This window comes from Muscardinus avellanarius, assembly GCF_963383645.1.
Source record: "Muscardinus avellanarius genome assembly, chromosome: 4".
Lineage (NCBI taxonomy): Eukaryota > Metazoa > Chordata > Mammalia > Rodentia > Gliridae > Muscardinus > Muscardinus avellanarius.
Window position 1 is genome coordinate 116323119 of NC_137789.1, and position 14949 is coordinate 116338067.

The 14949-nt window shown below is 44.2% G+C and overlaps 1 protein-coding gene across 1 annotated transcript in view; it reads left to right on the forward strand.

Moving 5' to 3' along the window:
* Window positions 1-14949, forward strand: part of MYPN (myopalladin) — a gene marked incomplete at both ends in the record, with an annotated part of 99165 nt that overhangs the window by 37765 nt on the left and 46451 nt on the right. The window contains 2 exons of the mRNA XM_080693886.1: window positions 2372-2486; window positions 4364-4435. Coding sequence (XP_080550012.1) covers window positions 2372-2486; window positions 4364-4435 — 187 coding nt within the window. The remainder of the gene's footprint in view (window positions 1-2371; window positions 2487-4363; window positions 4436-14949) is intronic.

Here is a 14949-nt window from a genome sequence, read left to right on the forward strand (position 1 = left end):
CTCAGCCTCCCAAATACTGGGATTACAGACATGTACCACCAAGCCCAGCTGGGTATAACGTTTGATACATAAACTTAATTATGGAACAAATATCCATTCATTTATTTTCTTTGAATCTACTTGTATGCCGGGCACGGTGGTGCACACTGTAATCCTAGTACTTGAGAGGTTGAGACAGTAGGATCACAGATTCATAGCCAGCCTCTACCAATTTAGCGCGGCTCTCAGTAACCGAGCGAGACCTTGTTTCCAAATAAATAAAATTGGGCTGGGAGTGTAGCTTAGGGGTAGAATGCCTATGGGTTCAATTCCTAGTACCACCAAAATAAATAAATCTACATGTATTAGTTAGCATTTAGCTGGGATTGTGTATAATAGAGCCCAGAATAACTGTGACTTAAATGAGACGGGTATTTCTCATTTACATAAAAATCAGAAATCAGGATTTGAAAGGTGAAATGGCTTTGCAGCCCATAAAGTTCTAGTTTGCCATCTCCAAATTTTTCCTGCTTAGTCTCATGCTAAGGTGCAGTCCTTCTTTTTTTCTTTTTTTTTTTTGCGGGTCTGGGGATGGAACCGCACGGAACACACACACGGAAAAGAATAAAGGATATGCCCGTTCCCCTTGGAAGATTACCTCTCTTAAATCCCATATGACATTATCCTTCTTATTCTATAACCAGGAAGTAGCAATGTGGCCACACCCAGCTGCAATGAAGATTGGGAAATGTAGTCTATTTGGGGGTAGCCATGTAAAGAAATCAGGGCTTTATTATTGTAGAAAGAAAACAGATGCTCTGGAAACAACAGGCTTTGCATCACCATTAATTCTGCTTCTTCGGCCCCCATTCTGCCTGGTTGGGAAAAAATTCACCCTGTCATTATTGGGTGTCCCTTTCCCCTTTCCCAGTTGTACGGATTCCTGGGATCAAGCTTGGGCAGTTTGTGAAGCAAGCACCATTCAAAGCGTCTGACCTGAATGATCTCATTTAACCTCACAGAAACCTTCCAAAGTAGAAATTATTATTTCTTCATTTTGGAGATGAGGAAGCTAAGACAGAGAGAGGTAATATTCGGATCCAAGGAAGGGAAGCCCTTGGTCAAAGGTCACCCAGCCCCACGAGTTAGAGGGGAGAGGCCCAGGTGCCGGACCCCAAGGCCCTTTAAGTATAGGGCGTGATGCTTCCTGATATGTTTAGGTCCGGCTGCCTTCCCCTCTAGAGTTAAGGTCTCCCTTGCATCAGGTTTTCTGGCCAGATCCACAGGCCTCCCTTTCTCTCTTCCCCACAAAACTCATCTCCTACCACAGCCTCCTCTTGAAAACTCCCTGGTTCTCTTGCCCTTCCAATCATCTCTTTAATTGATGGAGATTTGAAGAGTTTACTGAGGTCTGGCCTCCTCCTCAAAATGGAAGAGGAGGGAGAAAATACGGGAAGGACACCCAAGCCGACCTCACACCTGCATCCTCTGCACAAGCCGCTGTGGCCGCACTTGTCCTGGAGCTCAGGCAGTTTCTAGTACGTTTGACTCGCCGGCCATGCTGAACAGCAAATGACCAAGGACAGTGGTGTCATAGTCATCTTCATATCTGCATTGTCTAACAAAGTAGAGAAATGAAGCGCTTAGTAACTGTGTGCGTGTGTGTGTGCGTGTGTGTGTACGTGTGTGTGTGTGCGTGTGGTACTGGGAATGGAACCCAGGAGCTTTCTACCTCCAAGCTACACCCCCAGACCTATTTTACTTTTATGTGTGTGGGGGGGGGGGACTCTGGGGATGGAACCCAGGGGCATTTAACCTCCGAGCTACACCTCCTGCCCTGTTTTTTATTCTTTATTTTGAAACAGTGTGGAGGGCCTCATAAGTAGCTGAGGCTGTCCACAAACAGCGATCCTCTGGTCTCAGCCTCCCAAATGCTGGGATTACAAGCATGCGCCACCACGCCCAGTTTACATTTTATTTTGAAAGAGGGTCTCACTAAGCTGCTGAGAGCCTCAGTAAGTAGCTGAGGCTGGCTTCGAACCTGCCTGATCCTCCTGTTTCAGCCTCCTAAGTGCTGGGTTTACAACCATGCGCCACTACACCGTCCCAACCCTATTTTTTATTCTTTATTTTTTGAAACCAGGTCTCACTGAGTTGCAAAGGGCCTAAGTAGCTGAGGCTGTCCTCAAACCGTGATCCTCCTATCTCAGCCTCCCAAATGCTGGGGCTACACCCGTGTGCCACGACATCTAGCTCTGCTTAGTAACTATTTGTAGCATATTGCCAACAATTTTTATTAAGTACAACTCTAATGCGCGGTGGCATTACAACTTTTGCTGACTTTTCACACACAGAGTTCTGTTTTATAATCTATATTTTAATAATTTCTCAGAATCCAGAAGCCAAATGAGGCGTTGTCATCTCCCACACCCTCTGCAGCCATTCCTCCAGCGGTGCCCCAAGCCCAGCCTCTGGTAACCCAGCCCAGAGTGCCAACCACCCAGCAGGTACAAGAATCCGGGTGAAACACAAGTGTCATGAGCTGTGACGGACACACACTATGGCCATGCCCATCAAGTATAGCATGGTCATGCTCTCCACTCTTGCAGCTTCATCAAGCAGGAGAGTTACCTCAGGATAAGGGAGGAGGGTTAGCTCAGTGGTAGATCAATTGCCTAGCAGGCACAGGGTCCTGGGTTTAATCCCCAGCAAGGGAAAGAGATTCTGTTTTTATTTTTGTATATGTGTATGTATGGTAGTGGGGATGGAACCCAGGGGCCTTCTGTCTCTGGGCTACTACACTCCCAGACCTATTTTATATTTTATTTGGAAACAGGGTCTAAGTTGCCAAGAGCCTCACTAAGTAGTTGAGGCTGACTTCAAACCTCCTGTCTCAGCCTCCCAAGTACTGGGATTACAAGCTTGCGCCACCACGCCCGGCTTGGTTTAATTTAAAAATAAAATTTGCTGGGTGTGGTGTCGCGTGCCTATCATCCCAGTATTTGGGAGGCTGAGGCAAGAGGATCAGAATGGTAGATTCAAGGACAGCCTCAGCAAGTACTGAGACTCCCATCAACCTGGTAAGACCCTGTTTCAACATAAAATATAAAAAATAGGGCTGGGGGTATAGCTTGGAGGTAGAATATCCTTGGGTTCAATCCCCAATACCACAAAAATAAATAAATAAAAAGAAAATTGTATGATAATCATTTTGTACTTCCAACATAGGAGATCAGTGGTTTTCTTTTACTATGGGAACTTATTCTTTAGTTTCATGGGCAAATGTCATAGGAAAGATACACTTGACAAGTTACTCTCTGACATTCCAGCATCATATAGAGTAGTGATGACATACACCGTGAGCTGCCAGGACAAACAAAAATAATAATAAAGCTCAATTTCACAGAGTTTCACAGAATTATACTTTCTAAGACAGAGAACATAGGAAGCTCCCTCATTTCAAGTTAATAATAAGAATAGGAATAATATATGCTTGTTGTAAAAACATTCAAGAAGCACAGATGTATATTAAACAAAAACTTCAGTCAAGGTTCTACCTCTTCTCAGAGGCACCTCTGTTAGTTTCTAGCAGTCAGTTCCAGGCTTTTTTCTATGCACATATAAGAATATCATGTATGAGTGTACTTTAAAAATATGTAAACACACTATCTAAATACACTGGTAGAGCCAGGCGTGGTGGCGCACGCTTATAATCCCAGCATTTGGGAGGCTGAGACCGGAGGATCGTGGTTCACAGACAGCCTCAGCTACTTAGTGAGGCCCTCTGCAACTCAGTGAGACCCAGTTTCAAAATAAAGAATAAAAAATAGGGCAGAGGGTGTGGCTCAGAGGTCGGATGCCCCTGGGTTCCATCCCCAGACACGCAAAATACATACATACATACATACATACATACATACATACATACATACATATACTGGTAAAATATAAGGATCTATGTATTGATCGATGACAACTATATTTAAATGTATTATTTTGCAACCTTAAAAAACGATTCAGAATTACTTTTTTATCCCACTTTGTAATGCAGAGGGGATCAAGGTTTAGTTCTAATCCATTGGTTTTCAAACTGTAATTGGCAGCTCCAAATCACAGGGCTATTCTTTGACTCCTCAGGCCCCGGGTTCTGACTGTAAGGATCCATAAGTGAATAAAGGATGGAAGTGGACAGCCGCCAACCTAGAAAAAAATGCAATCAGTTCAGAATAAACTCTGAAATGTGTGACTCAGAGACTTAGAAAACACCAGTCTTTTCATTTGGGATTAATTTTATACATCAAAATCTGGAGATGTGTTTGTTCTGTTATCTCTCCATTTAATAGTTTTTGTGACAATGGATCTAATGTTGGTTCCCTCCTACCAGTGCCAGAGTCCTACCAACTATCTGCAAGGATTGGATGGAAAACCTATCATCGCAGCCCCTGTGTTCACCAAGGTAATCAAACTATGGCTTTCTTCTCTCACGACTTTTGTGTACGGCCATATCACCCTGAACAGGTCTGATTTTTTCGTCTGCTGTGCCTTTAAAACACTTGTAATCCCCGTGCTTGGGAGGCTGAGACAGGAGGATCGCACGGGTTTGAAGCCAGCCTCAGCTACTTAGTGAGGCTCTCAGCAACCTAGTGAGACCCTGTTTCCAAAGAAAAATATAAAAAATAGGTCTGGAAGTATAGCCTGGAGGTAGAAAGCCTCTGGGTTCCACCCCAGTACCACCAAAAAAACAAAACAAAAAAAACAAAAAAAAAAATCCACCATATCAAAGCAGGGTGTGGTAGTATATGCCTCTATCCCAGTAGTTGGAGGCTGAGACAGGAGAGCATAGGTTCAAGGCCAGCTTCAGCAACTTAGTGAAACCCTGTTTCAAAATAAAAAGATAAAAAGGGCTGGGGGAGGTATATCTAAAAGGAAGAATGCTCCTGGCTTCCATCCCCAGTACCAATAAATAAATTAATTAATTAATTAATAAAAACACCACAGCAAGTTGGGCATGATAGTGCATGCTTGTAATGCTAGTACTTGGGAGACAGGAGGATCCGGGTTCGCGGCCAACCTCAGCTACTTAGTGAGGCCCGCCACAACTTAATGAGACACTATTTCAAAATAAAGAATAAAAAATAGGGCTGGGGGCGTTACTTGGAGGTAGAATGCCCCCTGGGTTTCATCATCACACACACAAAACAAAAAATAAGCCGGGCGTGGTAGCCCACGCTTGTAATCCCAGTGCTTGGGAGGCTGAGACAGGAGGATCTTGCAGGTTCGAAGCCAGCCTCAGCTACTTAGTGAGGCTCTCAGCAACTTAGTGTTTCCAAATAAAATATAAAATAGGTCTGGGAGTATAGCCCAGAGGTAGAAAAACCCCTGGGTTCCACCCCCAGTACCACCAAAATCAACAACAAAAACACCACAGCATGTAAAATAAGTTATAGGATCCAAGATTTGCTGCCTTTCTGTGAATGTGTGTGTTACTGGGGACTGAACCCAGGGGTAGTTTTACACTGAGCTCCACCACCAGCCCTTTAAAACAATTTTTAATTTTTTTTTAAGATAGGGTCTACAGCAGGTGTGGTGGCACAGGCTTGTAATCCCAGTATTCAGGAAGCTGAGACCAGAGGATCACAGTTCGTGGACAGCCTCAGCTTCTTAGTGAGGCCCTCTGCAACTTAGTGAGACCCTGTTTCAAAATAAAGAATAAAAAAGTCAGGGGGTATAGCTCAGAGGTCGAATGCCCTTGGGTTCCATCTCCAGACCCATTTAAAAAAAAAAAAAAAAAAAGATAGGGTCTCACTGTGTTGTCCAGGCTGGCCTTAAAGTTTCAATCCTCCTTCCTCAGCCTCCTGAGTCACTGGGATTACAAGTGCCTAACAAAATTTATTGAATTTACCTCAGGATTTTGGTCTTTTATAAGTACAATGTAGGGTTTAGGGGTGTTTGGGTTTCATGTTCTTGAGAAAAGGATCACTTAAAGTACTAGATGTCAAGCCGGGCGTGGTGGCGCACGCTTGTAATCCCAGCATTTGGGAGGCTGAGACCAGAGGATCACGGTTCGCAGACAGCCTCAGCTACTTAGTGAGGCCCTCTGCAACTCAGTGAGACCTGGTTTCAAAATAAAGAATAAAAAATAGGGGAAGGAGTGTAGCTCAGAGGTAGAAGCCCCTGGGTTCCATTCCATCCCTAGATCCGCAAAAAAAGAAAAGAAAAGAAAAAGTACTAGATGTCTAGTAAGAGTTTTTGTGATGAGAGACATATCTTCCCCACCTGTCACGCCAATCTTGACCTAGAGTTGGTAGTAAGCCACACCTAAAGAGCAAGCGATAAGATTTTAGCTGCTCACTACTGGACTTTCAGCAGAATATAGCTGCAGGCAGCTGTCTTTGGTGCTCAAAGAAATGGAGTTAAATGCTCTCTGGAGGTTTGACTTAAAGCCTCACTCAAGAACAAACAGCTTTCTCTTTCTGTGTCAGGGTATCAGCCACAGTGGTGTCATGGAACTCAAGTCACAATGTCTTTGTATTTCGAACTGGAAAATTTCAACAGAGCACTTTTATTTGCAAATGAAAAAAGTCAAGGGAGGGCCAGAGAGATTGAAGGATTTAAGCCAAAGTCACCAGGCTCCTTAGGGGCAGAATTAGGACAAGAAACAAGTTCTCCCGCTTCTTACGCTAAAGTTCTTTCCTTTATGTGACATACACCAGGTCTGGATGTGACCCGACACAGAAAGCTCCAGGGTGAAAACACGGAGTCCAATTGGAACTTTTAGTATTGTGAAGGCCAAATGGGTGAAATCTATGCCTGGATTTGTTTATTGTTTGTATAAATACCAAATTTAGGCCCCCAAATTTTATTCTCTAAGAAATATGTTTAGGGTTTTGTTGGTGGTGGTATTTTTGTTATCGTTTGTTTGTTTTGTTGTTGTTTCATTTTGGTTTGGTGCTTTTGCTTGCTTACTTGTCTGTGGTACTAGGGATCAAGCTAGAGGCATTCTACTTTCAAGCTACATACTCAACCCCCCCTCCCTTTTCCTTTTTACTCTTCCGTTTTAAACAGGTTCTCACTAGGTTGCTGAGAGTCTTGCTACATTGCTTTGGCTGGTCTTGAACCTGTGATCTTCCTGTCTCGGCCTCCCAAGTACTGGGATTACAGGCACGTGGGCCAACACACTTGGCTGATTAGATTTTAGAGAAGTGACTAGCAAGTCTGGTTACTTCAGCTCTCTAAGGGGCCCACTAGAATGTCTGGGGCCATGTTTGTCACACTTGGTTGTCACGCTGGAGGGTTCTGCGCTGGCACCTAGTGATGCTGCTAAACATTATATGCAATAACAGCCTCAACAAAGAACTATCCAGATCAAACTCTCAGTAGTGTTGAAGTTGAGGGAGCAAAATGGAAAACACGGTCTTTTCCAGTGAGTACTAATGCTTAAAAGAACTAAATCTGCCGGGCGTGGTGGCGCACGCTTGTAATCCCCACGCTTGGGAGGCTGAGACGGGAGGATCGCACGGGTTCAAAGCCAGCCTCAGCTACTTAGTGAGGCTCTCGGCAACTTAGTGAGACCCTGTTTCCAAATAAAATATAAAATAGGTCTGAGAGTATAGCCCAGAGGTAGAAAGCCTCTGGGTTCCACCCCCAGTACCACCAAAAAAAAAAAAAAAGAACTAAATACACCCACATAAGCATGCATTTTGTGTGTGTGTGTGTGTGTGTGTGTGTGTGTGTGTGTGTGTTACTGGAGATCTAAACCAGGGATGTTCTTATCTCTGAGCTACACTCCCAGCCCTATTTCATTATCTTATTTTATTTGAAACAGGGTCTCACTAAGTTGAGGAAGGCTTCGCTAAAAAGCTGAAGCTGGTCATGAACCTACAATCCTCCCATTCCAGTCTCCCAGGCACTGGGAATTCGAGTGTGCGCCACCACGCCTGGCTCAAAAACATCCATTTCAAGGAAGTCTTGCCGTATCACATGAGCTCATCCAAGATAGTTTTCAAAACCCAGCAGGTTTGCCAAGCGCGGCATGTGTGATGCATGCCTTTAATCCAAATACTTGGGAGGCTGAGATAAAAGGATTGCAGGTTCAAGGCTAGCCTCAGCAATTTAGCAAGACTCCCAGCAACCCAGAGAGACCCTGTTTCAAAACAAAAAAATAACAAGAGCTGGAGGTGTAGCTCAGAGGTAGAACGCCTCTGGGTTCAACTCCCAGCAAAACCCAAGTAAAATAAAATAAACATAAAAACCATCCTGGAGTCTAGTGTGAGCCACGGTTGCCTGTATCTGTAGCAGTTAGGCGCATTTTACATGAAACATGCCTCTCGATCTTTCAGGTTCGTTTCCTGTAACTCACATCTGAGGTTTTGGCTTCACTGTTTGCAGACTCGAAGTAAGCAAGCAGCACGTCGTGATTGGGCCGATGTAGGACTCTGGGGAGGAACTCGAGGTGGCCGTGTGTGCGGTGGGAGTGCAACAGAGTGAACGGAGCTATTTCTTATCATCTCTGTTGTCACCGCTTAAGTCACATAGCTGTCAGACACAGCATAGGTGCTGGAAAAAATCAGGACACTTTCTTTAATTTGTCACACCTTAGACACAGTGCTGACTCTTCAGTGGCAGCTAAACCACTAAATAGTCGATACCTCCTCCCAATAAAATCCCCTCTTTTCCCAGCCAGAGAGGCGACACCAGACAGGTGCCCTCTCCCCACTCAATTTCACATCTTAAGCATTCCGTGTTCCGTGCGTTAGCACCACCCTGAGCATATGCGTCTGGTACACTTGTCACAGATCAAATCTGCTTCCTTTTCTCTCTTTTCCAACCACCTTGAAAGCTATCTGTGAAAAACAGATACGAGTTCATAAGGTAACACTAGATCCAAAGCTATTATTATTATTTATTAATTAATTAAGTTTTGGTACTGGAGATTGAACCCCAGAGCCCTCTACCTCTAACCTACGCTCCCCCAGCCCTATTTTATCTTTTTCTGTGGTGCTGGGGATTGAACCAAGGGGCATTCTGCCTCTGAGCTACACTCCCAGCCCAAGTTTTTATTCTTTATTTTGAAACAGGGTCTCATTAAGTTGTGGAGGGCCTCACTAAGTAGCTGAGGCTGGCCACGAACCCGGATCCTCCTGTCTCAGCCTCCCACATACTGGGATTACAAGCGTGTGCCACACACTCAGCTCCTATATTATTTTTATTTAGAAACAGGGTCTCACTAAGTTGCTGCAGCTGTCCTCAAATCTGTAATCCTCCTGTCTCAGCCTCCCAAGTACTGTGATTACAGGCGAGGGCCACCAAGCTGGACTTCCTCACTTTCTACTTATTAAAGGCATATGAGAGACTGAGACAGGAGGATCGTAGGTTTGAGGCCAGCCTCAGCAATGTAGCGAGATTCGCAGCAACCTAGTGAGACCCTCTTTCAAAACAAAAAATTGAGCCGGGTATGATGGAGCACACCCGTAATCCCAGTATTTGGCAAGCTAAGACAGGAAGATCGCAGGTTTGAGAACAGTCTCATTAAGTAGTGAGACTCTCATCAATCTAGGTGAGACCCTGTTTCAAAAATAGAAATAAAATAGAACTGGAGGTATAGCTTGGAGGTAGAACACCACTGATTGAAACATTAGGTTCAATCTCTGATACCACACACGCATACACACACACACACACACACACACACACACACACACACACACATTCACACGCAATTTTTTAAAAAGGGCTGAGGGTATAGATCAGAGATAGAATGCCCCCAGGCACAAAAGAAGGAAGGAGGGAGGAAAGGAGAATTCCTCACTAGAAAAGGTGTCTGTTAAGTAAAATCTCCAAAGCATTGGCTTCATGGTGGGAAAATAGCCCTAGTACACAGACCCAAATTCCGAGAAGGCTTTCTCCACCTTCTAGATGCATGCTTTTGCCTCCATAAATGGCATCAGGATGGTACAGACGTAGGGCACCAGGAGAGGCCGCGGCTCAAATTCCAGAGAGACTTATCAGCAAGGGCGTGCTTGCGTTAGTTAGTTCCGTCAGTGAGGGCAAGATTGAAGTCATAGTCACTGCCAGAGTCATTAGCACGTTTCTGAGTCAGAGCCCACGTGGTTCCCGTGGCCGTGAGCGAGGGTAACAGCATTTGCATATGTTGGTTCAGGTTATTCCTGCCCTATTTACTTCTTCAGGGACTCTGGCTTTCCAGCCCCATGACTCAGTTCTACAATGCCTGACAAAGCCTTTCTTTGCCTTATGGCAAGAAGCCATTTTGAGTTTTAAAGCAACAATTAGAGAGCAGGGTTTTATTTAACTCCTTTGATGATAAAGAAGTACTTATCTTTTTCCTGTGTTTCTTCTTTTTTTTTTTTTTTTTTTTTGGTACTGGGGATTGAACCCAGAGGCATTCTACCTCTGAGTTAGACACCCCTCACCCCCTACCCCGAGCCCCATTTTATTTTTTATTTTGAAACATGGTTTCACTAAGTTGCTAAGAGTCTAAGCTGAGACTGGCCTCAAACTTGCCATCCTCACGTCTTAGACTTCCAAGTACTGGTATTACAGGTGTGCGCCACTGAAGCCAGCTGCTTATCTTTTTAAAGGTTAAAATGAAAAGGAGAGTTGCTGAGAAAAACAGTGGAGGAATTTAAAAGACTATAGGATTCTATCTACTAGTTCACCGGTCTAATATTTGATCATAGATAACACCTCTGTTTATTTGTTTATGGTGCTGGGGAATCCAACCCAGGGCCTCTTACTAGGCTTGGCCCCTACTACCCAGCCACACCCCGGCCCACCTGGGGGGGAGATTTAAATACTTTTAACTGTGGTGGAAGATAAACTACCCTCCCTTTTCTATGCATATCAAAAAATACTTTGGCTCTGCTGAGGGGTGTGGGGGGGGGAGGTGACCAAATTAGCTCTAGGCCCTCCTCTGGCTCCCCCCACAGCAGCTGCTCCGGGCTCTCAAGCTGCAGCGGCCCTGGCTCCAGCTGCTTCAGCAGTAATTTGAAGACTACGAGGGGGCAGGGGAAGTGAGAATTTGAAGAGCACTTCATTATATAATAGCAGAGGCAGGAAACTCTGAAATAATTGGGCCAGTAGCCGGATCCGGGTTTTCGGGAGATTTTGTGAGCTTCTTTCCCCAACATGTTAATTTCAGAGAATTTTCTGACTCGACTGTCACATGTGGGAAACCTGTGCCGATCAAGAGCAAAGGGCCTTCAACGAACGCTTTTATTTGTAAAGTGCCCGGATTTATATCCAGCCTAAAGCCATATATACCCATTTACTTGCATCCAGTCCCAAGGGGCAAAAATATCAACTAGATTTATTTATTTATCTATTTATTTTGTAGTGCTGAGGAATGAACCCAGGAGCATTCTACCTCTAAGCTACACCTCCAGTCTGATTTTTTATACTTTATTTATTTATTTATTTATTTATTTTTGCAATACTGGGGATAGAACCCAGGGACATTCTACCTCTGACCTATACCCCCTGTCTGACTTTTTATTATTTCTTTCTTTCCTCCTTTCTTATTTACATATTTATTTTGCGGTACTGGGGATGGAACCCAGGGACATTCTACCTCCAAGCTACAGCCCCAGCCCTATTTTTTTTCCGGGTCTGGGGATGGAACCCAGGGGCATTCGACCACTGAGGTACACCCCCTGCCCTATATATATATATATTTTTTTTTTTCTTTTTTTGGTGGTACTGGGATTCGTGGAAACCCTTCTACCTCCAGGCTACACTCCCAGACCTATTTTATATTTTTATTTGGAAACAGGGTCTCTTAAACCAGCAAGGCTGGCTTCGAACCTACGCGATCCTCCTGTCTCCACTTCCCAAATACGGGGATTACAATCATGCACCACCACGCCCGGCCTATTTTTTTATTCTTTAGTTTGAAACAGGGTCTCACTAAGTTGCGGAGGCTGTCCGCAAACTGGGATCCTCCGGTCTCAGCCTCCCAAATGCTGGGATTATAAGCATGCGCCACCACACCCGACCCTATTTTTTATTCTTTATTCTTTATTTAGAAACAGGGTGTCACTAAGTTGCAGAGGTCCTCACTAAGTAGCTGAGGCTGGCTGTAAACTGTGATCCTCCTGTCTCAGCGTCCCAAATGCCCGGTTTTAGGACCCACCTCTTAAAGGTCCCAGTGTCTCCTAATATCACCAGCCTGGGAACAAGCTTCTAAGACATGAGTTTTTATGGGAATACTTGAACCATATCCAACATCACTCCAATAGAAATAGCCTGAGCCCTGCTGCCGTGGTGAACACGACATCATTACATTATGTCTTAATGGTGTAACTGCTTTGGACCCTGAAATGTAGCAACATAAGCCAGCTCTTTCTTATGAGACTGCAGAAAAGAAGTTTCCAGCAATCACAACGATCGTTGTCCTTATAATTATGACTTTGAACAGCTTTCTCCGAGTGGCTTGTGGGATGTCCTTCGGCACCTCCTCTACTGCATATGGATTCACACTGGAGTGAGCTGCTGCCTCTATCAGTGGACATGAGTGGGGCTGGTCCATACACAGTAGTACCAGCTGTCTTGGCTGGCCTCTCAAACAGAACACACGTCTTGTTTTTCTTTTGTTCTTTCGTGTGTGTGTTTGTGTGTGTGTGTGTGTGTGTGTTACCAGGAATTTGAACACAAGGGTGTTCTACCTCCAAGAAAACCCCCAGTCTGATTTTTATTTATTTGTTGTTGTTGTTTTTTGGTACTGGGGATGGAACCCAGGGGTATTCTATCTCTGAGTTAAACCCCCAGCCCTATTTTTTATTCTTTATTTTTGAAACACTAAATTGCAGAGGGCCTCACTAAGTAGCTGAGGCTGGCTGTGAATCTGCAATCCTCCTGTCTCAGCCTCCCAAGTACTGGGATTACAAGTGTGTGCCACCACAGCCGGCATATTTTATTTTTTGACAGGATCTCACTAAGTTTCTGAGGGCCTCGCTAAATTGCTGAGGCTATCCTCAAACCTGTGATCCTCCTACCTCAGTCTCAGTACTGGGATCAAAGGCATGTGCCATAACACCCAGCAGTAATATGTAATATATTTTTCTTTCTTACTGTGTGTGTGTGTGTGTGTGTGTGTGTGTGTGTGTGTGTTACTAGAGGTTGAACCCAAGGCGCCATGCTTGCTAGGCAAGCATCTAACACTGAGCTACACCTCTAGCCCAGGTCTTGTTTTTCAGTGTCAGATGAATGATAGCAACCCACCAGTGTTGTTCTAAATTGTGAGCCAGGCAGTCTCTCAAGGAGGTCTCTTGAAAGCCGGGCGTGGTGGCACACGCTTGTAATCCCAGAATTCGGGAGGCTGAGACAGGAGGATTGTGGTGCGCGGGCAGCCTCAGCTACTTAGTGAGGCCCTCTGCAACTTAGTGAGACCCTGTTTCAAAATAAAGAATAAAAAAAATTGGGCAGGGGTGTAGCTCGGAGGTCAAATGCCTCTGGGTTCCTTCCCCAGAACCGAAAAAAAAAAAAAAAAAAAAAGTCCCTTGCAACCAAGGTTTTGGTGTCTCCTCTGCAAATTGAGAATTGACTTGCATACCTGAACTGCAAGCTATGTCAGAGAATATCGATTGACCTCATTCTGCTTATATCCATTTTGAAAATGGGTCATATTTAATTTATTCAATCCCTTCTGTCACTACCTTTCTTTCTTCCTTTTAATGTGTGTGTGTGTGTGTGTGTGTGTGTGTGTGTGTGTGAGGTTGGTTTTCTAATTTGTTTGCCTCAAGAAGGGATGAAAACTTCATTATGCATATTGTGTATGAATTTCTTTTTTTTCTTTTCTTTTTCATTTTCTTTTTCTCTTCTTTCTTTCTTTCTTTTTTTTTTTTTTTTTTTTTTTCAGTACTGGGAGTGGAACTCAGGGATATTCTACCTCCGAGCTACAACCCCTGCCCTATTTCTTATTCTTTACTTTGAAACAGGGTCTCACTGTTTCAAAGTAAAGAAAGGCCTCACAAAATAGCTGAGGCTGTTGGCGACCTGCGATCCTCCTGCCTCAGCCTCCCAAATGCTGGAATTACAAGCATGAGCCACCACTGCTGGCTCTTTTTCTTTCTTTCTTTCTTCTTTTTTTCTTTTTTTTTTCTTTTTTTTTTTTTTTTTGGTACTGGGGACTGAACCCAGGGCATTTTATCTCTGAACTATACTCCCAGTCCATTTCCTTTCTTTTCTTTTTTCTTTCCTTCTTTCTTTCTTTCTGCTTTCTGTTTCTTTTTCTTTTTTTTTCTTTTTTTTTTTTTTTTTTACTTTGAAACAGGGTCTCACCAAGTTCATGAATGTCCTAAGCTACTGAGGCTGGCCTCAAACCTATAATACTCCTGTCTCAGCCTTCCAAGTACTGGATTACAGGTGTGCACTACTATACCCAACTCTGGTGAAGTGTTCTATAGTCCTCAAAGCTCCCATTTTAGCAGAATTTGCTCATGGGTCAGAGCGGAAGCACAGGAGGCCTGGCGTGCTCTCCAAGGCTGGCTGAAGCTTCCAGCACTCCATTCTTGTCACTAGGAGATGTTTTGAGTATACGAGGAGTAACCAGACTTTCAACAAAATAGCCCTTTAGTAACTCAGAAACCACTCTCTTAATCCTACCCTAAATTATTTCAACTAGCAAAGCTTGAGGATGTGAGAACATAAGGTTAACATTGAGCTACAGTGCCCCCTGGCGGTCACAGTCTTGTGTGTGTGTGTGTGTGTGTGTGTGTGTGTGTGTGTGTGTGTGTGTGTACACACACACACACACACACACACCCCTAAGGTGAAAGTCAGCTCAAGCCTTGTGGTTCTCCCCATCCTCATATTCCTTACACAAATGTTAGCAATGTGATAGGTTGTGTGCAAATTGTAAGTTTTTCAGACAAGAAATGTAAAAAAGAAAGTCACAAATTGCCAGGCGTGGTAGGACACCTATAATCCCAGCCACTCAGGAGGCTGAGGGAGAAG